This window comes from Phasianus colchicus, chromosome 17 (genome assembly GCF_987193195.1).
Source record: "Phasianus colchicus chromosome 17, bPhaCol1.hap1.1, whole genome shotgun sequence".
NCBI classification, from domain to species: domain Eukaryota; kingdom Metazoa; phylum Chordata; class Aves; order Galliformes; family Phasianidae; genus Phasianus; species Phasianus colchicus.
The window spans coordinates 11,941,107-11,966,022 of NC_143452.1; the positions used below are offsets into that span (position 1 = coordinate 11,941,107).

The 24,916-nt window shown below is 39.6% G+C and overlaps 2 protein-coding genes across 3 annotated transcripts; both read right to left on the reverse strand.

The window, feature by feature from the left end:
- Window positions 1-332: 332 nt before the first annotated feature.
- RAE1 (ribonucleic acid export 1) lies at window positions 333-8,479 on the reverse strand. Of its 2 annotated transcripts, XM_031616492.2 has the most exons (13): window positions 8,371-8,479; window positions 7,889-7,985; window positions 7,640-7,744; window positions 7,005-7,097; window positions 6,043-6,129; window positions 5,737-5,823; window positions 5,449-5,520; window positions 4,829-4,936; window positions 3,733-3,839; window positions 3,572-3,647; window positions 2,864-3,058; window positions 1,574-1,659; window positions 333-997 (listed from the first exon to the last, which is right to left on the reverse strand). In XM_031616492.2, coding segments are annotated over exons 2-13 (1,107 nt in total). In that variant the 5' UTR covers window positions 7,979-7,985; window positions 8,371-8,479; the 3' UTR covers window positions 333-996. The 2 variants fall into 2 exon arrangements, with proteins under 2 accessions (XP_031472352.1, XP_031472361.1); XM_031616501.2 differs by lacking the exon at window positions 8,371-8,479 and adding an exon at window positions 8,175-8,289 and having other exon boundaries at window positions 333-1,659.
- Window positions 8,480-8,625: 146 nt separating this feature from the next.
- On the reverse strand, window positions 8,626-22,535 carry SPO11 (SPO11 initiator of meiotic double strand breaks). Its single transcript, XM_031616512.2, has 13 exons — window positions 20,420-22,535; window positions 18,007-18,120; window positions 15,608-15,696; window positions 14,977-15,043; window positions 14,636-14,744; window positions 13,979-14,065; window positions 12,629-12,665; window positions 12,299-12,408; window positions 11,486-11,585; window positions 11,288-11,325; window positions 10,047-10,123; window positions 9,705-9,816; window positions 8,626-9,489 (listed from the first exon to the last, which is right to left on the reverse strand). The coding sequence occupies exons 1-13, from the start codon at window positions 20,506-20,508 to the stop codon at window positions 9,370-9,372; spliced, it is 1,149 nt and encodes a 382-aa protein (XP_031472372.2). The 5' UTR covers window positions 20,509-22,535; the 3' UTR covers window positions 8,626-9,369.
- Between the last annotated feature and the right edge of the window lie 2,381 nt (window positions 22,536-24,916).

The following is a 24,916-nucleotide window of genomic DNA, read 5'->3' on the forward strand; positions in this document are numbered from 1 at the left end:
AGTGAGCTAGAGATTGTGAAGATAGTGTGACTCATTTATACTAAAGACCAATTGTCAGGTGTCTGGCTGTTGCAACAGCAACTTCATTCACTTTCATAACACAAAAGGCCTTTAATGCTACTCCTCTTAATTCTTTGAGGCAGTACCACAGGTATGATTCATAATGAAACAGCAGCTGCAAAATGCATTCCATTTGCAGATAAGGCAGCCGGGGAAGAAGTATTTTACTTTTAAAGAGTGTATGAATTGCAGTGAAAGGACACAAAGCTGCTCATAGAAGCACACCAACCTGGCCACTTGATTATAACAGAACTACAAAATATAAAAAAGCATTTCGTAAAAATTTTATTTGAAACATAGCATGAATCCATAACCATAACTGTCACAACATACAGTTTTACAGAGTTTGTACAATATGACAAGTATTTTTATACATGCATCCCCTCACCATTTTAATTGTTATCAAACAAGAGCTGAACAGGAACAGTAAGCATTCACTTCTAGAAAGAAACTTTGGCATGTGTACAACTGGATAGTTAGAAGTAAACAGTGGTAGATTCAAATCAGAGAGACACACATTGCTTTGACTTTGCTTCACAGCGTTTCTGATCAGGATAAAACTCACCAGCACTATTCTCTAGTTAATACAAAAATGAGCTTTCTTTTCAGTCCAGAAACCCCTGTTAAGGGACGAGAAGTGTTAACAGAGATGTAGAAGCTAACTCTTAACTCAAAAAATGTCAGCTTTAAAGCAGTGTAGGCCACTGGTATTTTGCACTCATCAGTTCGGTCACAAACAGAACAAAACTTTTAATGGGTTGCTGACATTACTGTACTCTATACCACTTGGCACAACTGGCAGTTTCTCCTTTGGACTAGCATGAGAATCGTTGGCTCATAAGTCTTGTGCATTGCTGGAGTGTAAAAGTAAAGTAAAACAGAATTTGCACTTGTGTCCATCCATCTTCTGTCTTGAATTTGTCACTGCTATACATACCTACCAAAGTCATTAAAAAAAGGAAAACAATTTGCAAGGCATTTCCTCCCAGCATATAGCAGGCAGTACTTCCATTTAAAATGAAATAAAAAAAAACATCAACCAATGAAAGAATCCCTAGACCATAAGTAAAAACAAGCCTCCTTTGAGAAGAACTGCATGACGAATTGCAAGTGCTTACAAAAAAATACAGTATGCATACAACTTCTCCAGAACTATTACAATTAACGTATTTTAGTTAGTACCAATTAAAAAAAAAAAAAAAGGAACAAATGCCTGAGCTTCTAAGCAGGAATAACTAATGAAGATTTAAATTTTGCTGCAATTTCATTATTGCTTTGGAACAGACAGTGCTTGAGTCACATGAATAACAGCCACTCTTCCAATGCATACAAACACATCATAATATCTAGCTTGAAAAACATCCTCCAGCAATTCACAGCAGAAATCATTCTACACTTCCTGTTAAAAACAATCCAGATTTGACAGAACTGCGGTGCAATAGGGCACAAGTGGCAGAGTATAGGCATGAATGGCAGAAACACTGGAGAGTAACAAACTCAGACTCATACTCACTACTTCTTATTCCGAGGCTTTAACTCTTCTGCTGCATTTCGCAGAAAAATGTAGTTTTTCTTTTGTGGATTATAAAATTCATGACCCTAAAAAAGAAAAATCAGCTCTATTTACTCTCTTCAATGGAGACAATATCAACATTATCTTAAAATACAAAAATATGAATATCCCATTAGTTTCATATTAGTAAGATTCACTCGCGGTCTTTCAGGTCAGATATCAGACATTACTGAGTTATAAACAGTTTACCAGCTAAGTAATTACAAGAATTGTGTAGGACTACTGAAGTCTGATACACAACTTGAAGCTTATCAAATCCAATACGTAGGAACAGTTACAGAAAGCAAACTTAGTATCTATCTACTGGCGAACAGATCTGAAAGATACTTTGGTACATACATACCATTGCAGTCTACCTGAGTATTTAGAGCAGAAGAATTCATCTGCCCCTGTCTAACAAAGTCATTTTACTTTGGACAGCATTCCTAAGATTAGATACAACATAGGAAATCACAATCTTATTCTCTCTGTGGCATGAGACAGAATTGATGTGTTATTTCTGCACTCAAGTTGAAAATACAATGAATGTCATGAATGAATCTTCAAATTTAAGAGTATAACAGGAAATAAATACTTTCCCACTGTAATTCCATTAAAATTCAGTTGTATTTCAACTGTCCCCTTCATAAACTATACAGAAGAACTGATCCTCCACCTCATTGTTTTTTGATACTCTTGCACCTAGATAAATTCTTGTTGAGTCAAATCTAGAAGGTATAAAGGTAAGTGAGTGCCACCAGCAAGCAGCACTTTTTTCTGGAAATACAGTACATACCATTGAAACACTGTTAGAAGTGTCTATAAACACTTATAAGTGACAGCTTAACAGAAAGAAAAAATAATCATCTTCATGACAAATAAAGATTTCAAAGATTATTGAGAACTTCTGAGTGTGCAATGTGCACCACGACCACTTCCACAGCAGAACACATGTGAGCAACCAGCACGGTTTCTAACCACATTGCTTATATACTGATCATCCACATTTGCAAAACAGCAGTGCTTACCAATCTTACCAACTGAAGCTAAAAGCCATAGTGAAGAACACACTGCTCCAGTGTTAGAATTCATTATTTTTCTGCCTATTATGATCAATGTAAGTTTTCTTCATGCCTATGAAGCTAGGAATTCTCTATCACTACCTACAGAAATCAGTAAAAGGCTCCTGTGATAGGATAACTGTCTTAGTCATTAAGTACAAGAGTGAATACAGGTTGAAACCTTTCTTACCTTTGACCAATCATAACTGGAAGCATATGCAAATATATTCCCATTGTGGTTGAAACAACAAGCAGATATTGGTTGGTCAAGTTGTTCTGATGTTTTTAGCTTTGTTCGTGCATCTTTATCCCAAAAGCTGAATCTACCATCAGATCCCACTGTTGCAAGAGTGCCATGGACAGGATGGAATGCTATTCCATTTACCTGCAGAATCACACAGAATACTACGTAAGACAGCACAGTCATACACAGATGATTGGAACAAAACACATGCTGAATCCCAAGAGTAAATACAGGAGAAAAGGGTTTTTTGCAACTATAGATACATCTTGTTTTTTGAAGTGTTTTACCAGATACATTTTTGAAACTAGACACTGGAGCAACAAGGGAAGCATCTTTATTGTAGCAGCTAAATATTAAATGAGTAATGCTTAGTATATTGTGTAGTGGCATTGGCTCGAAATCAGCAATAACAGCAAGATTAACAAATTTTATCTCCACCAAAAGGATGAAATGAATAGTTAGTGTTGTGTTTTAAAGAAAGTGCAAAAAATTGCTTTTCCTCAATGCATGCCAACGACTGCACTTTAAGCACAGAGCCTAACACAACTTTTACCTGAAGCTGGAAAAGAATTGATAGTTCATAGCAGGTTTTACATTAAGAACTTATGTTGTTTTCCTACACAAATAATCTAGTGATATAAGCTCAGTACTTACAGCATAGATATCCTGAGGTGCTGATGTGTTTGTTCCATTGGAGCGATGACATTTGAAAGTGAAATTATCTTTTGCACTGGGGAAAAAAAACCAAACATCTCTTATGTTCTTCGCTGTAAACTGAGAAATAAATTAAGAATGATTTAACAAGCAATACTCACGGATTTGGAGGGTTGATATAATGAATAGCTACTCTTCCTTCAATACTTCCAAGGGCAAATCCAGTAGGTTTGTTCACTTTGTCTTTAAAAATAGCAACGCAGCGATGCTAGATTTGAGAAAGAGAGTATTTTAGATAGAAATTTAAGGGCCAGGTCTTCTGAATGCTGCTCTGCATAGGGACACAGAATGCTCCATGTAACGAGGCAAAGTAAAGCACACAAAAGATCGAGAGATATGGTCCAAATTCTCAATAGAATTTGACCTATTATTTACATTAGTAAACCTTTATCAAGATTAGCAATAGAAATTTCCTCAGGAGAGAAAAGTCCATATACTTAACTATAATAATAGTTAACTACTCTAGAACATTATAAAGTCTAGACAATCTCAATTTAAAAGACCTCTCAAATGTCCATTTCTACAGTGCTGCAATACCTGATATTAATGAAATATTTGCAGTCCCACTTCCTTGGAATAAATGCCATTATCATTCTTATATTCTATAACCATTTGCAAAGTTTCAAATAATCAGAAAGAAACAAAGTCTGAGTTTCAGGACACTCAATAGCAGGCTACCTTCCAAACCCTCTCATAGAAGCCCCACATAGAACAGATCTGCAGGACACAATAAACCTCAATTTAAATGCTGTACATACAGGAAAATTTACATACAGCAGTAATAACTTTGTGATTCTTCTGTAAAATGCAAGTTTTTTGTCATTTCTTATTTCTATAAAGAATACTTCTGAAATTATTTGTACTTCACATATAGTAGCTTCAGATATGGAAAGCTGGATGAAGGAGGAAGGAAAAAGGTAAAACCTGTTCAAAACACTTCTGTTGAACTCAAAGAGCATTCCAAGAAGTTCCTTTCAGTCCGTCACAGGGAGGAAACAGACTCCAAGACACAGGAGGTGGCAATTTATTTTAATATACCACCATAATAAACATCAAAGTAGGACAGGTACCATACCAAAGGAAAGTACTCCACCTTTGAAATAATTTGCTTTTTTTTTTTTTTTTTAAATCAAGAACAACAAGTACATAATTTCAACAATCTGTACAAATGCACCTGTATCAAATATAACTCTTTACCTGGTGTTTAAGAGGTGATTCTATTCTTCTAAATTCAGATGGCTGGTTCTCTAACTGATAAACTATCAAACCCCTTTCTGCGGTGGCCACAGCAGCCATAGGATGAACCTAGATGAGTTATAAAACAGGTTGGAAGAGAGGCAGTGGTGTTCATAGCATGACAGAGAATTATTATTTCACAGAAATCCCTGAAGAATTTTACAGCGCCAGACTTCTTTTTGGGGAGGTAGGAAGAAAAGAGTTCACCTGTAGGCAAATCTTCCAACAAATCAGCTCTCCACTGCCACTGAGAACCAAACAAAAACCCCCTCGTTATTAGATGACCCTTCCAATGTGAACTCCAGCAGTGGTTGGAATTCAAATAAAGGAAGGCCAGTCCTGCTGCTGGTTTGCCTTTGGGATGTTACAAGCATACCAAGCCTACTTAGTATGATGCAAATATCTATTTTCCAGGGGTTCGATCAAGAACATCAACATCACTTAGTGTTATCACTAAGATCAGAGATCAAATACTAACAGTGAACACTCAGTGTGTGCCTATAAAAGCCCCAGAGAAAGCCACTGCACTCATCCCCCCAGCCATCCAGCTGACTCTTAGTCTACTGCACATCAAGGCTCACCACATCTGCACAGTAACATCTTTCAGGGAGCTGCAGTGTCATCATAGGTGTTGGTGAACGGGTATCCCAGAACTGAGGGAAAGAAAACAAAACAGAGGCTCAGAGTTGAGCAAATAGTACCAAGCTGATTCATTCTTGTCAGACACTACAACTCTCTATGAAGTGAAGTTACTACATTGATCTGTTCTTGAATCAGCGTGTTTAAGAAAATATTTTCACTCTGATAAATATTGCCATAAACAGATTGTTAGCACACTCTGCACCCACTTGTTTGGGTAAAAGTTGTACCTTCAAAGTTTTATCCCAGCTTCCTGTCATCACACAGCTGTAATTGGGTGCTTTAATCCAATGGATGGTCTTCACAGGAGCTTCATGCTGAAGAAAATAAAAAAGAAAAAACACACACTAGGGCAACAACCCACGGTTCTTATTTATCTCCTCATATTTTTATGTGTTTACACTTTTTAAACCATTCAAGAAAATCTCTCTCATATTAGTATCTACTTTAGAGGCACTAAACATTAGCATACTTAGCTAACAAAGGTAGCTTTTAATAAAAAAAAAAAAAAAACTACACAATAGCATGGGACTTACTTGTGCAATCTGAATAGCCTGATTACTGTTGAGATCCCACATTTTGGCAGTTTTATCACAGGAAGCAGTAAATACTTTACTTCCATCCTGAAAAACAAGAGAAAGTCCAAGAGAAAAAATATCAGCATCAGAACATTTTCATGTCTTACTCTGTCCTGTAATATAACAGTAATGTAACACGTACAGGCATTGCAAGACAAACAGAAGAAACAAAAAGAGAAAAGAAGAAACAAAGTGGAAATTTCTTCATGAGTCTGTGTAACAGTGGCACACTTAGGCCACTTTCAACTTGGAAACAGGCATTCCTCCATGCCTGCCCACTACTGTTTCTTCATACCTATATATCAGTAACAAAGATAAGGCCCCAACAAACAGTGACTATTTGCTCCAATATATGGAAAAAAATATTCAGTGTCTAGCTAAAAGCTTTTCAGTGGAAGGGGGGGAGGGTAAGGGTAGTTGATTTGGGCACATTTTTTTCTGTTGTACTCTGGACCGTTACATCAACAATACTGATAACAGCCTTTAAACATTCTGCTAGTCAAATCATCAGTAGCCCATTTGTGTCCCTTTGCGGTAAACATGCTTCAGCAGAAGGCCGTGGGGTTGGCGAAATGTTCACAAAAATACATTCTGTATTGTGAAATATAAACAACACACAATGGAATCTCGGCTTAAAATACAGCAGCTTTGGATTTAAGGTTCTCCATTCAAGGCCTTTTCCAAATTTTTTTTAAGCCCAAACCTAGGTTTAAATACACTCTCACTTTTAAACACACTTTTACCCTCTTATCTGTCCATTTCAGCCTCTTCTATTAGAGCATGCTCAGCACACAATCACAGTAACAGAAACATATACAGTAATCATGGGATGCATCTACATCTACACTCATGTTCCCAGAAAATACGTGCCAATTTATCTAGGCTTACAATTAAATGTCACTGTTTAAACTGAAACATACATCACTCCAGCAGCCATCCAGTACAGGTCCTGTGTGCATCTGCTGAGCCTTTGGAATCGTCTGTCCGTTATCCTGAACTTCCCAGCAGCGAACCTGGAACAGGAGACACATATACAGATGTAAGACTACAAAGTGAAAAGAATTCTCATCTTGAAGATGCTTAACTGTCAGCTAGGAGTAAGCTGTTGCAGGCCACCAGCCACCAGCCCAAGAAGAACAGTTAAAACCTAGCATTTCAGTCCTACTCTCTCTTTGTGTTGGTTGGGAATACACACTCCAATCCCAACAGAAATTTCAGTAAGATTATAAAACCTCATCTTTTTGAGATGAACCTGCCAAACCAGCTAAGATTTATCTGCATTCATGGCTCTTCCACAGGGCAAAGTATGATTACATGTTCTGAGCTGAAACTTAAAAGCCATAAGGAGAGGAATGACTAACATGAGTTCACAACTCAATCTCCCAGCTGAAGCTGCCGTGTCAAAGTACATTGTGCCAAGGCATTAAGATACACATTTTGCAATGGAAGAGGAAGACTTCCAGCTCCATGGCATAAGCTCTAAGGACCACATTTTGCACTGTAGGCACTGATGCTTTCACTTTATTCATCTGTAAGCCTGACTGTGGGTACTCACATCGTTTGCCCACGATCCTGCAATAAGGAAATTGCCCGGCAGTGTTGGTGGACTGAACGCTAAGCAAGATATGCTGTCATCGGGCGGAGATGTTACTTCAATATCCTATAAGAAAACAAAAGACACCATAAGATTAGCCTCATTTGAGAACCGTGACACGGAAACCTTTACCTCTGTGGGGTCGGTGGGGGGCAGCGCTGCGGGCACACAGCACACAGAGTACGGCTTCCACGGGGCTCACACACGCGCCTTCATCGGGTTGTGGTTATCCGCAGTCGTGCTGCCGAACATGCTGGTACCGCCGGTACCGAACCCGGACGTGGAGCCGAACAGACTCATCCTCGCTCTGCGAACAAGAAAGCGGCCCACAAGAAAGTGAGAAGCGGAGGAGACAGCAGGGGGACAACGCAGTACCACATCCCGAGAGACCCCGCCCCGCGGTGCCACAGAAAGCCCGCTATTTCCGGCAGACCCCCGCGCTGACGGCCGCCCAGCCCCGGCTCCCGGCTCCCGGCCCCAGCCGCGCTGTGCCTACGGGCCGGCCGACGCCGAGGCCAGCACCGCGGGCAGGCGGGGCAGCGCCATGCCAAGGGATCCGCCGCGCTGCCGGCGGCGCGGAGGACGGGCCGGCGACGGGACCGGCGCGGGGCGCGACCGTTTGGGAGCCCACCGGAACCGACGCGAGGCCGCTCGAGCGCTCCGGGCGCCGCCCGGCCCCGGCCCCCACTCACCGCACGGCTCGCCGCACACCGCACACCCGCAGCACGGCCCGGCGGAGCGCTGCGCGCGGGGCAGGCCGCGCCTCACTGCGCAGGCGCCGCTCGCAGCGGGGCGGGGGTGGCGCATGCGCAGTGGCGGCGGGGCGAGCGCTCCTTCGGGCTCGTAGTGCTGCGCGGAGCGGCGCAGCAAAAGCTATTGGGTTCCTTTTTAATTTGGTAGGAAAAAGAAAAGTCTGCCGAAAATACGTGCGTCGGTTTTGGCTGCGCATCGATTTTGGAAGCGTTTCCTATGCAGTCAATTTCGTTTCTTCATATAAAGTTAATTACACGCTTTAATCACTGCCGTTTCCGGCTCCTTTTTACCGTTTCGGAGCCAAGTGAAGAAAATAACGAGGGATTTTGTTGTGACGTGCACCATTAACGAGATAGCTTATTAGGCTCTTAATGAACAACACCTGGTGGTGCTCGCTCACTCCAAACACATAACGGTTGGGTCGCTGGAACGTTTGCAGCGGTTCGGATGAAGCGCTGCTGTGAGCTGCCAGCCCGAGCGCACGCAGAACGCAGAGCAGCGCAGTGCTGGGCTGCCGGTGTTTCCCCAAGGAGGTGCTTACAACAAGTCGCCAACAAATCCTTTACTCTGCAGAAATAGAAAAGTGTGCACAGCATCGTCTGCTGCTTTAAGGCAGAAGACAAAACAATTCCTCGATACGATCCTAACTGCCATCTGTAACAACGTTCCCTGGTGGAAGGGACACATCTGTGTCCTGCTATGGCCGTGGCACTGCTTGCAGAGTCGCTGCAGTGCAAAAGGCACGGAGTGGAACAAACTGTGCTCTGTAAAAGAGCTGTGATTCCTTTTACAGCTTGAAATAGAAAGAAGAGACAATTCTAATCTAGTTACAGTAAGCTGAGCAAGATGCTGATACACACTCCTTTGCTTCTCTGTTTTTCTCTTAGTCAAGAAACCAAATCAATATGAAGAAAAACATCCCATTTGCAAATAGGCATTCATATCCATCCACAAAATTGCAATTTGTTTGGTAAATACACTCTGGAAAGATAATCTGATGAAAGAGAAGTTAGAACTTGGATTTCAGCCTTCATTTTGGATGCTGCCATAATTTCCAGCTAAAAGAAAGAAAAAAGGAACTAATTAATATGCGATGCTGTAACAGCCAGACCCAGACCCAGGGGTAGATGTGGACTTTCTCAATCGTGCCCTTTTTTACTGTTGCAAAACCTTTCTGCCATACTGAGAGTTTATAAGAATAAGAAGGAACAGGACTGCAGGTGATAGGATTTGCCCCGTGGAAGTAAGAAATAGGAGATAGGTTTGTACATACTTCTTTTTTCCACACTGGCTGACAAGCAATGTAAGGTCTCTTTTGTAGACTTGCTAACTTGTTTTGATCTTGCTTTGTAAATGGGATCAGGACATCTTCCCGTATGTTTAATCTGAAAAGTAAATAAAGTTATTACATTTTCTCATATATTTCAGAAATACTGATTTCAAGTTACTTCTTTATAAGCTAGAATAATGGATGAAAACAGCAAACAATACTGGATTAAAGTGTTGCATGTTGGTTTTGGTTTTGTTATTGTGGCTTTGTTTGTTTGATGAATTTAATCAGATTTTATTTACTGTCTATGAAAAAGACTTTCATTCCTTCTGGGAAATAACTGACCTCTTGATATCAGACGGAAGGAGACCAAGCCACTTTATGCATGGAACAGTGAGCTGGTGAGCCTCAAAAGACATTGACTAGAATAAGAAAAGCCAACTTTTAGTTAAATCCTTTGAGATAGAAGCGTTTTTTTGGCTACAGCCAGGTTGCATTACAAGTTCACTATCAGAACTTTAGAGGAGGAAATAGTGCATCTGGAACTTACCATACCCCATTACTGAGAACAGTTTCTCTTTTATGGCTTGCCACCTTTGGCCATGAAAGATTCTAGATTGGTCCATTCTGTTCTTTTTATCTTGATGTTTTTGTTTGTTTGCTTGCAAAAGTTTGATTGCCAATCAAAACTGAAGCCAGGAGCAGCAGTGACAACTACAATTGGAAATTCCTGATATTCCTGCTACAAGCACCACACTACATATAATCAGTGAATTTCACTGTGTAAGATTATCAGAAATCCGATAATCTAGTTTAATCTTGGAAGATGCTGTTCTATCAGTTTATGCATATTTCTGGCAGAGCTAAAATCCTGGCAGATCACCTGAAAACACGAGTTCTGTCTCCACACAGGTCCCTGAGGCATGTGTTATGACATATACTTGAGCCTGGAATCAGCCATGACTGTTTCCAGAAGGTGGGGTTTGTTTCTTTGTTTGTTTTCTTTAGATGTTCTTCCTCCATTTCCCTAGCAAACTGTTTCTGCTCTCTGCTACCTGCCTGCCTTCCATATTGTCTTTCTGGACCTATTTTTTTAGTGATGTACTAGAGTGCCCCTACTTGTTACCCTTGCCTCTTCCTCCATAATATTCCACACTAAAATATGTATCCAAACACAAATTCTCACCCCAAACCAAAACCTTTACCAACACAACACGATTCTTTGGAGGACCATGCTGTTCACCTATCTCACAAGTTATGTCCTTTTCCTCCCCAGCTTCTTCCAGCCATCATTTGTCTTTATGGCAGAAACAAAGCAAAATGGAAAATGCTTTTCTATTTGGATTTCCTGAAAACTGCCTGCGTAGCAAGAAGAAACTGAGATACAGTTAAATGAAACACCTGACATTGTTATCCAATTTCTTTTTGTTACAGGAAGAAGCTCTTCTTGCAGATACACAAGGCCTAAAAACGGTGCCTGTGTTCAAAGAAAATAAGAAGGGGCAGTAACCATTCTAACTCATTGTGCATCCAAACTTCAAGGCTGAACTACAGATCAATATATTTGAATGGAAAATGATACTCACCACAGATCCATATTTGTAGATACACATTATTTCCACACCTAGGTTCAAGAATACCAATTGTCAAGTATCTGTTATCTTCACAGTGGGAATGCTTATGAAGACTGCATTAACAATTCACTTCTCTGGCATAACAGTGCAAAATGAGAATCAAGGTAAATCTTGCTTTCTTCTTCTGTTACAGAACCTCTACAGACTTACCATGTGGATCTGCGTCCACAAGGGTGAAAATGGGAATTTGAAATGTATCCCAGAGCTTTCTGACCAGAAGTCGTGTATTAAGATCTGGTATACCTCTTCCCTAAGGAAAAAAATAAAGCAGACAGATTTAAATTAATTAAAACAACAGCAAATATCTGGCAACATATATGCTTACATTTGCCAATTAAAACGTGCAGACAAAACGTCTGCAGGAAAATTTCTCCAATAGGTGTTAAGCATTAGAAGAAAAAGGCTGCTTTTTTTTCCCTCTCAAAAGTATTTGTAGCACTAAAGAAACAATGTAAAACAAGGTCTATACGGTGTGCTACAGAGTATAAGTGCTTGTCTGTCTGTCTTAGACAGGGGCATAAGCTTCTTCCTCCTGTGGGCCTCTTTGTTCCAGAACAGGTAGGTGTGGATATTTACACATCCCTCCAGTTCTTAATTAACTAATGAATTAATTAATTGTGCAAGCTCCATAATTCTTTCAATAAAACCCCAAAATCAAGCAGTTTTATTTCACTTGAGCTTGCTAAGTTCAGGATCCTGGAGGACAACAGCAGGGGCCTTGTGTGACTTTGCAGCACCCAGATGAGTCTGATAAGCTACCAGGCTCTGAGAGGATGGTTGGAGGAAATAAGTCTTTACAATGCTCATTTTGTGTTGTCATTACCAGTATAATAAAACAATACAAAGATGCTAAGATACACTGTTTTATTACTGTCTTTTGGCCAAGTTTGAACACGTTATGATGCTGAGGTATCTTGTAAATTCTGATGTCTAACTGAGCAATACGAAATGTAAACTGCATACCGTAATCATTATACATGGGGCCAGTTTAATGCAGAACTCATCATCCAGCAGTCTCTGAAAAGTTGCATCTTTTTCTACAATTAATATAAATTTGGCATGTGAGTATAGATCTTTTATGTTAAGGCTACCTGCATGTAAAACAATCCGTCACAGCAATCCATTCAATCTGAATGTAATAAAATACTTATTCTGGAGCCAAAAGCAGCTCATGACTCAACTTCAGAGCCAACAGGCAGAGAAAAAATTACCAGAACATTGTTTAACTTGGAATATTTTTTGTTTTTACTTTATTTTTTCAGTTCACACTGAGAGTTTCTGCTCAAAGGATACTTTTAATTCCTTGAACGTTAGATGGCACGGTGACCGCCTAAAACAACAAAAACAAAACCAATAATTTATGATAGAGAAAATGATATGTTTTAAAATAACAGCATTAGGTAATGAAGGACACCATTACATCCTAAAACAACCATTCATCTCCTAATATACGAGATCAATCTTGACATTTTCACCGCTTTATAAGTACATTCAACCTTTCATATCCTGCTCTGTTGCACGCTTTTCTGAAGTGCATCTGTGCTACTGTCACAGAAGATCATTTCTTTGTATGGGTTTTACAGAGAAAACAATGTCCTGATTCATTTCGCATCTCTTTTAGCCAGAAGAAAAGTCAGCTCGGTGCCAATTTAAGATTGCAAATTTAATCCAGGTTTAAAGCATTTGGGCTTTCTCTTTGGAAGACCATTTAATCCTTTCTTTTATTAACCTGTAACCTGCTTTTATAAGTATATTGCAGCAACAGTTTAAGGCACAGTAATATTTACTTTACATCTCATATTAGGACTGGGTCAATCTGGCAAGCATATGGGTAACAGAGCAGGAATTGGAGGAAGAACTTGGCAAAAGAATGTGCCTATATTGAAGTGTGTGGTCTGTTTTTATTTCTGACTGCTAAATCACCTCTGGTGCCAACAAATAAAACTATGAAGAGCTGTAGAAGAGTATTAACAACAGGGGTCTTTACACTTTACTTAAAAACAAAGTATGATGGGCAGCTAAAGTAATCTTTGCATTTGGAAGTGACCAGATTAAGCTTACAACAAGCACCTGTGTCAGGAAATCATGACAACAGTCAGCAAGTCACAGTTCTGCTTCCACTTTCATAACCTGAACAGTGATAGCAGTCAGCAATTCCTGGCTGCTTATACAGCTGTGGTTATAAACTGCTCTAGTTAGTTTCTCAGTATCTCTTTGATAACATCAGTTGATAATACAAGCCCTTCTAATGCTTGCAAGTCTTGTATTAGTGATATGCTGAGACTAAATATCCTGATGTTATATTCACAGATCTTTGGTTGTACATTGTTGGGCACATGATGAGAATATTATCTCTTATGCTAATAGGGCATTACTATCAAACTTGTGTAAATGAGAACATAGTTTGGGTCCAGAAGTTAATTACTCCTCTTACTATTGTGGCTCAGTATATTCCTTTTCTCTGTGTTGTTGCTACTAAAGAAGTTAGAGAGGGTGAGTGTCAGGTCTGTTTAATAAATGTATGGAGCAACCTGAGCGACATGAAGTGCAGGATATCACACAGAAGTAGTTGATCTATGTAGATCCTTCCAAATGCAACTATTCTATTTTTTCTAATTACTGTTATTGCTATTTAATACATACAGTTGCACCACAGCCACAATTCACTTTTGTACCATCTTCCTCAGTGTAACTTAAATTACCGGCAACAAAACCTTTAGTTGTAGACAGCTGAAAAAAAATAAGAAGTTGCACTGAGTAAATTGGAAATGACGTGCTTTTATTTTATTGAGTGGGCAAACCAAGAAACTTCTGGAAAACATTCCAACTGGTAACAAGCCGCTATCAGCAGCCATCAACTTCTTAAAATGCAAAGCAACATTGTTGATACCATGGATATAAAGGTGGATTTACAATAAATTACAGAAACAACTGCATTTGTGTATACAAAATAATTCTTGTAAAGCATTAGATACAGGAAATTCAGAAGGCTGTATGTCTGACTCACTTGAAACTAACACTTAAACCCCACACTTGCTAGTCATCTCAGTATAAACTGCAAAGCAGATGCCTTGCACTCTGCACTGCTTCCCAGGTAATAGCAAAAGGCTTTGTGATTTTGGCTAGCACTTTGTGCCACTCTTGGAAGCAAGCAAACTGTATGAATTTTCTCTGAAAACAGGAACCTTTCAAATGTTATGGTAGAACTTAATCAGGTTTCGTTGATATTTCAGCTTCACACGCTATCCATATGATTTGGAAATGATTACAGAATAAAAGCAGTAATCAGAAGCCACTTACAATATGCAGACTTCTTCGAGGTATCTGAAGCATGCAAGAGATTTCATTGATTAAATCATCCACAACTCTCTGGCTACCAAACAGGAGTGTATCTGAGTAGTATATATCTCTGTCAAGACAAAAACATGTACTTGTAATTACAATAGTAATTACTATATTGAAAAAGCTAACGGGTTGTCAGAATACAGAGTAACACTCAGCTGAAGGCATGGATAATCAAACCACTATAAAGCATTTCCCACAGAGAAATCTGTTATCTGAAAGATTTGCATCCCTCACTGCTTCCCCAACAGTGTTCTTAAAATAGAGCTGCATTTGAAGTTACAGAAATGTCACATTACCTTTTAGTTGCATACGAATTGCTCTGCACCATCTTATAGATCATAGATAATATTTTGAGCATCATAGCTGAAAAAATGCATTACAAATTTATTTTTGTCAATGTTCAGAAATGCACATGCAATCATTTGTATTTATGTTGACCAGTATCTGTGTCTCATACAATAAAACAGTGAAGCATGAACGCGATTTGTGCACGTATTTTAACATGGTGTGAAATACTGAGAGATGGCACCAGTCAGTACTCAGTAATTCCTAGCAGTAAAAAAAAGTGCGTATAATGGATCTGAGTGAGGGAACACATGTCCTGCTGTCCAGATGCCTGATCTGGAAAAGTAAAGTGGCTTATTGTCTGTACTCCAAGATTCCTTTCCCAGCTGGCTTTTTGGAGGAGGGTGATGCTTTTACTTGTAGACTTTGCGGATATGCCTCAATCTGACATTCAGTCAGGCAGATAGAAACTGTAAGAACACTATAATGCAATAGAGAAAAGCTGAAGGGCTTTTCATTAATATCAGTTTTATGAGTCTTCTAGCACACAGGGCATAAATTATTTCTCTTACAAAGTTTCAAACTAAAACACAACGAAAAAGAATTCAACACAACGAAAAAGAATTCAACTTTGGAACTTACCAAACTTTGGTGCTGTTGCAGGGCAGTCACTTCTGATTTGTTTTGTAGTAGAATGTGGTATCATTTGGAGACCTACAGAATCTTTAAATCTGACATATGGCAAACAAATGCAATAAAACTGTCAACTTACAAGGTAAGGATATGTAAATGATTTTATCCAAGATTACTCAGACTGAGAGCCCTCTCCTAAAGTCAAAGATGCTTGTTCTATTTTCAGACATGATAGACTAGCAGCAAACAAATAAAGAAAGGAAAAAAAAATGTGATTAATTATTAGTATACACTTCAAGTCTAACATGCAATAACTTTCTGATGTACAGTATATGAGAAAGTGTAATTATTTGATTTTACAATTGTATGGTCTAATTTGCGCCCTTAAATTATTATCAGAATAACTCAACTCGATTTCATCCTTGGAACTTTTGGAAAGAAAAATGTGGGGCACCCTATTCTCTGAACAGCTGTCCCATATGAATGATCTGCACCATTTCATTTCGTATCTGATAGTACACATTTCACCAAAAGAGAATGTTTTCTTAGCAGCATTGTAGTGCCCTCAGGTATGACAGCCTGTCAGTACATCACTTGTGTCCACTTTAGAACTCTGCATGTACTTTTTAAAAGCACTGATGGTGAAGTGACCATCATTTTATACAACACCACATCAAGTTTCTCTAAGCCTTTCTTTGCTCCTCGCATCCTTTGGGTGGCAGAGCACAACCAGTGCTGCAGCAGCTCCCAGCTGCTCGGCAGTCACAGTCCTGCAGTGTGTTGCAGCACTGAGAAGGCTGTGCGCTTTTCACTGCCTGCTGCCTGCATCGGATCTGCACAGAGCAGCAGTCACCTCTATGCTCCACTAAGGTCAATAAGAACACTTCTTTTAGAGAACAGTCTGCCTAAGAACCAGCCCCACAGCCCTCACAGATGGCTCACAAGAAAGGGTCAGCCTAGCTTGACAGCCAGCACCCAGCTATCCTTCCTGGCCTTGCACAGGTCCCTACAGAGTAACTTTCTATAAAGCACACATCCTGCTTTAGGCCTGGCATCCTCATGGGTTGACCTCCTTCCCAGGTAAATCTCCCTCTGGGTACCTACAAATGTTTTCACTCAATGGAATGCCTATGCAAGATTCCATTCCTCCACCATAAATAATGGTTCAGCTTTTTAAATTTGATTGATGTGTCTTATTTTTAACAAACTGTGATATTGTTTTCATTTGAATGTTTTCCCTCTATGTGTTCTAATGGCAAATTACACCCCACATTTGTTTTCCTAGCCCAGAATGGCCGTTCCCCTGACAAAGATGGCAAAACTTTGTTATAATATTTTCATTTTACAGCCATTGAAGTAAAACATTTGTTGTCAAGCCATCAGGACACCAACCATTGCATTCACTGGGGCATACAAGCATTTCAGTTAGCTAATTACCTTTGGGACCTTCACTTCTTTGATTGACAGAAATTTATTGTGCTCATTAAGTGAGTATTCCACTGAGGTGCTATGCATGGAAGGTCTGCTATGCTTTCTCAACCTCCAGTGTTCGTAACGTGTCCACTTACAAGGACCTCTGCAGCCATATTGATCTAAATATCCTTTAGCTCATGGGTGCCCAAAGCTCTTATAAGATAAGGAACAGATCCATGCCTTCCTTTATCCTTTTGCTTTCATGCTATAAAAAGTAATGGATTTCTCATTCTCAGTTGAAATTCATGCCTTGGAAAAGTACTGTTGCATGGACTTCTACAAAGCTGTGATATAAAGGACAGTTGTTCTTTCTCTGCTCCTGCCTGGGTAAACTGGCATGAGATCTAAAATTTAGATAGCATTGCAAATCCAGTTTTACTTTATTTGGCAAATAATGGGCTTAAGATGGTGTATGGACACAGCATGGAAGTAAGAGAATGGTAAGAGCTGGCAATTATCTTCTTTGAAGGATAAAAGGAGGACAAGCTTATTGCTTCATTTGAAGAAATAAGATATCATGAGGAAAAGCAGAGAAAAAGAAAAGAGAAAGCACTGCAAATGGATTGGTAAATAAAATTGCGAGTGTTTCCAGCCTAAAAATTTTGCTTATTTATTTATTTATTTATTTATTTTAATCAAACACAACATACTATTTCTGTTTTCTACTGCATCTAGAAAATATATGGTTATAGGACCTCTTTTCTTTCTCATTCTTTTTACAGAAGTTTTGCATTCTCCTTTATGCTATGGCCTGCTCTAGTTAATGCTCATGTGTCACTCATGTGTCTTTGTTCAGTAGTTTTTCAAGAAGTTGAATTACTTACTGATTCTGATAGAACTACATCAGTTCAACTTTTGTGGAAGTTATAAAATCATTGTATTTGTGGCATATATATATATTCATATAAGGCAAGACTTCAAAACACTGTACTTACTCTACATTCCTCCAATCTGATCTATTAGCCAGTGTGAGAACAGGTGCTTGTTTTTTGGCCAAACTTTTAAACACATCTAGAATAACATTTTCTATTGCTTCAAGAACTTCAGAACTGAAAGAAAGAAAACAATTAAGCAGTTCATATAATTTAACGTAGTTCTACTTTGCATTTTGATCATCTATCCTCATCCTTCCGGAAATCATTTAATTCAAAACTGCTTCAGGCATGCATACATACACACACACACACATATATATGTATTTGTATATATACACATTTCAAAACCTTCTTTGTTTTTGCATGTCCTTCTCATTAGTTTCCATGTAAGATTTGACTTTCCATTCCAGATTCAGAACTGAGAGCACAATTAAAAGTACATTTCTATTCAACCCTAAAACCAGTGGATTTTTCACCAGCTGAGCTTTCAGAGCAGCTGGCTGGTTTCTGATTCATGATTAATGTTTTACTTCAAATGATGTAATATTGGCCTTGGCTGTGATTTGTGCTAAGTTGTTTTTAAATGCTGTAAATTTAGAAAAAAAGTTCAACAGAACAAATACTTCCTGTTGTACCACTGCACATTAACCTTTTGATCTGTTGCCCTAAACAAACTGTTAAGGGTTTTAATTATACGAAGGCTTGGTCTCAACAGATGCAAAGAACAGAACCTGCATCTTTCACCTAAAAAGACCAAGTAACTTTGCAAGCAGATGCATTACATCCAAACTTTAGGTTGCTCTGAGTGTTATGACAGATGCTCTTTATTTTCATAAGCAATCTGACACCAACATTTCAGCTGTCCTTAACATTACAACTCTGTAATATGCCATCGTAAGTATAGGTGGATTGAAGAGTAGAAAACCAAAAACAACAAACAGAAACTTACATTAGCACAAAGATGTATCAGCAAAGACCTATTTTGTCATTAAGTAACACACAAAGAGAGTAGTGTAGACCACACTGAATGAAATATCCTACCGTTATAAAATCAGTAAGAATGTTTTAAACCTTGCTGTGACTGTCCCTAAACAACAATGAGGTGTCATTAAAGTTCTCTTCTGTCATCTGAACACATTTCTTCCACTTTGTAACTCAACTTGCACTTCCTCATTGTTTTGCTAAAACAAGATTCTCATTCTTTGGGAACAATTTCTGGGAAGTATTAATCTTTTCTTTTAAATTAGTCATCTTAGTATCTCTATATAACACAAACCTACTAGTAGGACTATTTTTTTTTTTGTCCATTAAGATTAAATTTGATCACAGAGAGACAAGATTTCCTGACTTCCAGACTCATGGTCTGTTCCTTCAATGTAACATCCTACGTATTGCACACCATCCAGAAGAGCAGTTCTATAAAGTAGAGAGGAAATGGTCAGCTGGCGAGCTAAACATGTAACGCAGTGAATGGTGACAGCAAAATAGATCAGCAGTGCTGGCTAAGGTACAGAGCAAGTTAACAAAAACTAGAGTTGAAGATAACAAAAATATGTATAAGCAGATGGATGAATGAACGGTTGGGTTGGTGGTAAATCTAAGCCACGTCATTGTTCTGATTCTTGTAAGTATTTTACATATTCATTTGGTTCTGTTCACTGTAACTGTCCGAATATTCCACATGCACTTCATGAATGTGAAAGCCCAGGCTGCTGTTCCCACCCGTTTCCTCAGTGCTTGGCCAACACAAGCTATAACTGCGACAAAAAAGGAAGAAGAGGACAGCAATTCTATTTGTACCGCTTGCTGATATTCCACCTCTCTTTGCAGAGATAAACTGAATTTCCATAAGCAAACATGCAGTGCTGGCCAAATATGCCTGCATGACATTCCCCATGGTTTAGCTAACACTGGAACGGGGCTGAGGGCAGCAATGTGTCACACAGCATTTCTAAGTGTGAACAGACACCGGCTTCTGTATAGCACAGGCAGTGATCTTCAACATTAGCAGCATATAAGACTCGTTTTATAGCACAGTTAGCAAGCAAGCATAACATAACTACACAGAAACAGTTACCAGTATCTGCACTGTGATAAAGCAATGCACTGCAAGCCCCAGAGCTGCAAACTGAACGCTAGAACCACGCATTCCCCATGCCCTGCCACAGAGACCAAGAGCTCTCCAAGTCAAATATTATGATTATTATCCTTTTCCTCTTAAGATACCCCTGAGATGCTCCCTGTCTGTTATATCGTGATGGTACTCGATGTGCTTGTTGTCACTGCTTTCTGCACTGCTGTCCATACCCACAAACTTGCTGGGAAGTCTGAGGAAACCCAGCTGTGCTGGGACAGTGTGAGAGCTGCTCCTTCCCGTGTTACAGCAGCAGAGTGTTTTGCACTTTTGCACAAGCACTGCCAACTTAACTCCTACCATGGAAAGAGCACAAGTGCAGCATTTCCCAGCTGTTACCTGGGGACGTGGCTGCCATGAGCTGACGCTCTGGTTTCCTTGGACCCATCCTCGTGCCCAGCCAGCGCCTCAGCACCGCGCGCCTCCATGGCGGGCACTGCACACCCAACGTCTCTGGAAGGGTTGGAGCTGTTTTAAAGAGACTGCCAGATTAGAAAAGGCTATTTTGGGACATAAAGGGAAACAGTAGGGGTAACCATCCAGGGAAAGCAGAAATTTGCTGCAGAGCTTCAGTTGAAGAATGGCTTTTCCTGACTGACCGAGGACTTTTCCCGCCCTTTCCAAGGGGGGAGTCGGCCCCACCCTTCCCAACGGCCGCAGCCTTTCCCGCCCTGACTGACTGACCCACAGACTGACTGACCCACAGTCTCACTGACCTACAGACTGACCCAGTGACTGGCTAGAACTGACTGACTGACTGACTGACCAGGACTGACTGACTGCATTAGCAACTGAAGCCAAAATCGATCTCCAGTTTTGCTGTACCTCAGGAGCTGTTTAAGCAAAGCCCTGCAGCACCCAGATCGCTGCGGGCTCTGCAATCAGTGAAACGATTGATCACAAAATGGCGGCATGGCTCATCAACACTTTTCTCACCCTTCCTGAGCGACCAGTGATTTTTTTTTTTTCCTCCAGCACCAAATGTCTCCTCCTGATAGCTCTCAGTAGCTGGAAGAAAGCTGAAAGCCCCAGTGCCAAGCTGGGAAGTCAGTTTCCTTTCCCTAAATGAAATACAGCTTTATTTAATACTGATTTTATAACTTGTCTTCAGTGCTCAGAAGATTTAGAAAAGAGTTGGAATATGTTTCCGTATTTTTCTCAATGCACTATTAAAAACTTGTGTTCAGAAGAAATACTCAACCTGCAATGCTACGAGCCATGAACTGCTGGCTTCCAAGGAAGCTGAGCTTTAAGGAAAAAAATGCTGAATATTGTTAGACTTTTGGCTGAAATGGGCCATGTGTGATTCATGTGGAACCCTCAGCCAGAGGGCATCACTTCAAAATGGACGGTGCACAGCTAAACCGTGAATTTGAAAAGAAACCCCATGTGTCTTTATTATCTTGGTGCATATCATACCATTTTTCTTTAGATATTTGCCTCTCTCCTGCCAGAAATTCAGAAGACATCATGAGCTTCAAGAGAAGGTACAGTACTTCTGGGGGAGCAGAACAGCAGAGCAGTGTGTGCCCATCTTCTGCTCAATGGCCAAAGCAGACATGCTGCAGTGCCCAGGATGAACCATATCTGCTCAGTGGTTTATGAACGCAGAGTACAGGGACCCCTCACTGCAGTTCTGCTGTAATGAAAAGCCACATCTGGAGATTTACACAGCTTTTACCTCTACAGCTATGATAGGCCAAGGATTTTAAGCTCCTAACTGTGTCAGAGAAATTGACTGACTGAAAACGGTCATTCTGTGAATATTAGTAGTTACTCAGGAGATAAATATCTTTAAGGCTTGTCCTTTCTGGAGAAAATAGTAGTGAGCTCACCACTGATAACACTGCGTTTTGTGCACAGCAGGCAGTTAGACTGGAAGCTGTGCTGTGCCTAGTTCAGTGCCAGCAGCACTTCAAAAATGGCCATGCTTAGGCTTGTTGTTAGCCAGGTAGACGACACGGGGCATAAAATGTTGGAGACAGCAGGTTTATGCTGTTGCTCCATTGGCTCCTGCCTATGAAGTTTCTTTTCTGGTACTCACGAGAGTAAGCAGTCCAAATCCATCCTGAGTAGGTAATTAAAAGAATCGTGCATTGATTTATCTGAGGAAAGCCCCAGGCTACTAAGATACGAACACAAGGTGCTTCAGTTAGCAGAGGCAAGCAGAAGAAAGGGGAAATAATAAATTGAAATTTTCAGTTCTTTCATGTTCAGTCTTTTGGCCTTTAGGTACCTTGAGATCACTCCGGAAATATTTATGTAAAAACTCTGTAGTTCTTTCCAACAATTCAACATCAAAATCAACAGATTTTTGTTTGATGTAGAACTGACAACACAATACCCTGCTCCTAGGGACGGATTGCAAATAAAGCTATATATCTCTACATGAGAGAAGATAATTTAATGACTTGTCCCTTCCCCATAGCAGCAAACAGCAATTAGAAAAAAAAGCAGGACCAAGATTCTCTGTGCTTACATCAGAATTAACAGAAAAGAAACTAAATATATGTATATAAATATGTATGTATTTGTAAACAAATAAACTAGGATCCAGGTTAATAAATGAACAACAATCAGTAATAGAACTAGCAGGTTTATTTCCAAAAGCCCTGTTTAATTATTCATTTTCACTCTATAAGCTCTCCTTAATTTTTTTTTTTTTAAAGCATTTCAATTATAAATGCAGAATGTATTTTTATGTGTGCTAGAGGGAAAAGTACCAGGAAAACTAATCATAAGCCATTATTAAATGTTCAGATGTGAAAAAGAGCAGTATGAGGAATGCAGCTGCATGTGCACTTGGCTTGCTTCTACAGAGATGTGCAGCAGAGGGCACCACAGATGGCACACAGAACTGTGCTGCTTTGAAGCTGTTAAATTCCACCCTGTAATCTCACAGCTTCGATAAAAAAGGTACCATAGATAAGTAAACGTTTGTTTTATAAGACAGCCGTTTACCAGTAAGTCCCATCAGACTGCCTATTTTTTATAAACATGTGCTCTTTTCAGAGCAATTGTGAAGGGAGCTCTGCTATGAAATAGTCTATATGAGATGTCTGATGTCGACTCCCAAGAATGTTCTGTAACTGCAGAAGAAGAGGCTGTCTGGATAAAAAACTACTGTAGTCAGTACATGCTACAGATAAAAGAGCAACACAGAGCAAAAATGTGCATGTATCTTAGTGCCAAGATATTAAACTGCTTGATAGTAGCTTTTCCTACATAAATCACTGCATCAATAGAATAAATAAACTTATGTTATTTCCTTTTCTTTGTTGTCCTATCAAAAGATGCTTTCTCTTTTTATGTGCAGTTAGTCGCCTACATTCAGTTTACACAATTGCAGTGGTATGTATTTCTCATCAAAGGGTCTGTCCTTACGTCTTCTAGTGGACTGGCTGGCAGACCTGTGGATCTGATAGGTTTATTTAGAGTTAACATCAAATAGCATGGGAAATCCACGCCTAAAACAAAGACAAACTTCTCCAAATTGTAGTGGTTCAGGGCAAGCAGAAGTGTTTGGATCAGCAAAGAGTCTCGAGGAGACATGAAAGCTCAAACGCTACAGTGAGAATAGGAAAAACAAAATCCCCACTGGCCATTTAAGAGCTTGTCTTAATGCCTACTATGTTCCAGCTAGCTTCAGTCTCTTGTGCCTCCCTTGGCTGTGGTCTGGACAATTGCTGGAAGGACGGACATTTTGTGAGCCAGCAGATCTTACTGTGCAAAGTCAGGATGCAACAAGTGCCAGATCTATCATCTGCCAGTTACACTAAAAGTTACTGATCTTCTTCTAATGAGCAAAGCCCGAAGGAAAAAGGGAAAAAAGAGATGAATAGTCATTCTCTGCTAACAGCTAACAACCTCAAATGGGATAGCCCCTTCCAACTAATATGTTTGGGTTTTGAAGAAAAAAAAAAAAGAAAAGAAGAGCTTAGATGTTTTCAGTTTACCTGCTATGGAGGGAGAAACACCTGCAGCAATCTGTTCTGCAGAGAACCAAATCACCATGAAAGCAAGTGGGGTTTTTTGTTACCATCTCTTCCTGTTGTTTTGTTTTTCAGAAGCAAACTCCAGCAGGCCTTTCTTAAAAAGGAAAAGTGATTTTCATCTAACTTCTGTTACAGGGATCCAACACTCTCTTGTGCTTTTAGGAGCAATAATTCATTTTAGGCAGCAGGACAGTTATCTGAGACAAAGAAACACCAAGTGAACTAAATAAAAGAATGTCTTTTCCCAATTCAGCATAAATGCCATGAGAAGTTCATTGACAAAAATAAAGCAAACAGAATTATGTCTGAGCACTCAAATAGACAAACTTTATGTGCTGAGAAGTTTGAGCTTCACCAGTACTATCATAACCATTATATTTCAATCCTTCACTGGTCTCCAAACTGCCCTGAGACTGAGATTCCAGAATATCAAGGGATTCTCTCTCTGGAATCCAGATCACTGCACCAACTTCCCTGTTTTAAAACTGCTGCAAGGATGTAACTGCAAACTGTAAAGACAAAAGTAAATTAATTTAAAAGGAAATCAGCTGCAGCAGCTCTAGGACTTGCAAAAGTTACATGAAAATAAGAATAGGATTTTATAATGGGAACTTGGACATTCTACTGCTTTTATTATTCCTTTGAAGAGCATGTTGGGACGGAATATAAAGTGAGAAGATATTTTGAAACATCCAAACCTCTGTGGAAGTGACTCAGCTGGAAATAAAACACAAAGGCTGCCTTGCTGTTGAATAACCTACTGGTCTCTCACATACAAATAACAAATATAAACATCAAACTCTTCATCTGTTGCCTTCTGTATCAAAATCCCATGAGTGCT

What these genes read in the sequence shown, in the direction of transcription:
- RAE1 (XM_031616501.2), bottom strand. Translation starts at nt 8,224, where the DNA reads ATGGCGCTGCCCCGCCTGCCCGCGGTGCTGGCCTCGGCGTCGGCCGGC. An exon ending in ATAACCACAACCCGATGAAG is followed by an intron (nt 7,745 to 7,888) that starts GCGCGTGTGTGA and finishes GTTTTCTTATAG; the next exon opens with GATATTGAAGTAACATCTCC. An exon ending in CCAGTTATGATTGGTCAAAG is followed by an intron (nt 1,660 to 2,863) that starts GTAAGAAAGGTT and finishes TTTCTTTTTTAG; the next exon opens with GGTCATGAATTTTATAATCC.
- SPO11 (XM_031616512.2), bottom strand. Translation starts at nt 20,508, where the DNA reads ATGGAGGCGCGCGGTGCTGAGGCGCTGGCTGGGCACGAGGATGGGTCC. An exon ending in TGTGGACGCAGATCCACATG is followed by an intron (nt 11,326 to 11,485) that starts GTAAGTCTGTAG and finishes TCTTGAACCTAG; the next exon opens with GTGTGGAAATAATGTGTATC. An exon ending in AGCCAGTGTGGAAAAAAGAA is followed by an intron (nt 9,490 to 9,704) that starts GTATGTACAAAC and finishes TCTTTCTTTTAG; the next exon opens with CTGGAAATTATGGCAGCATC.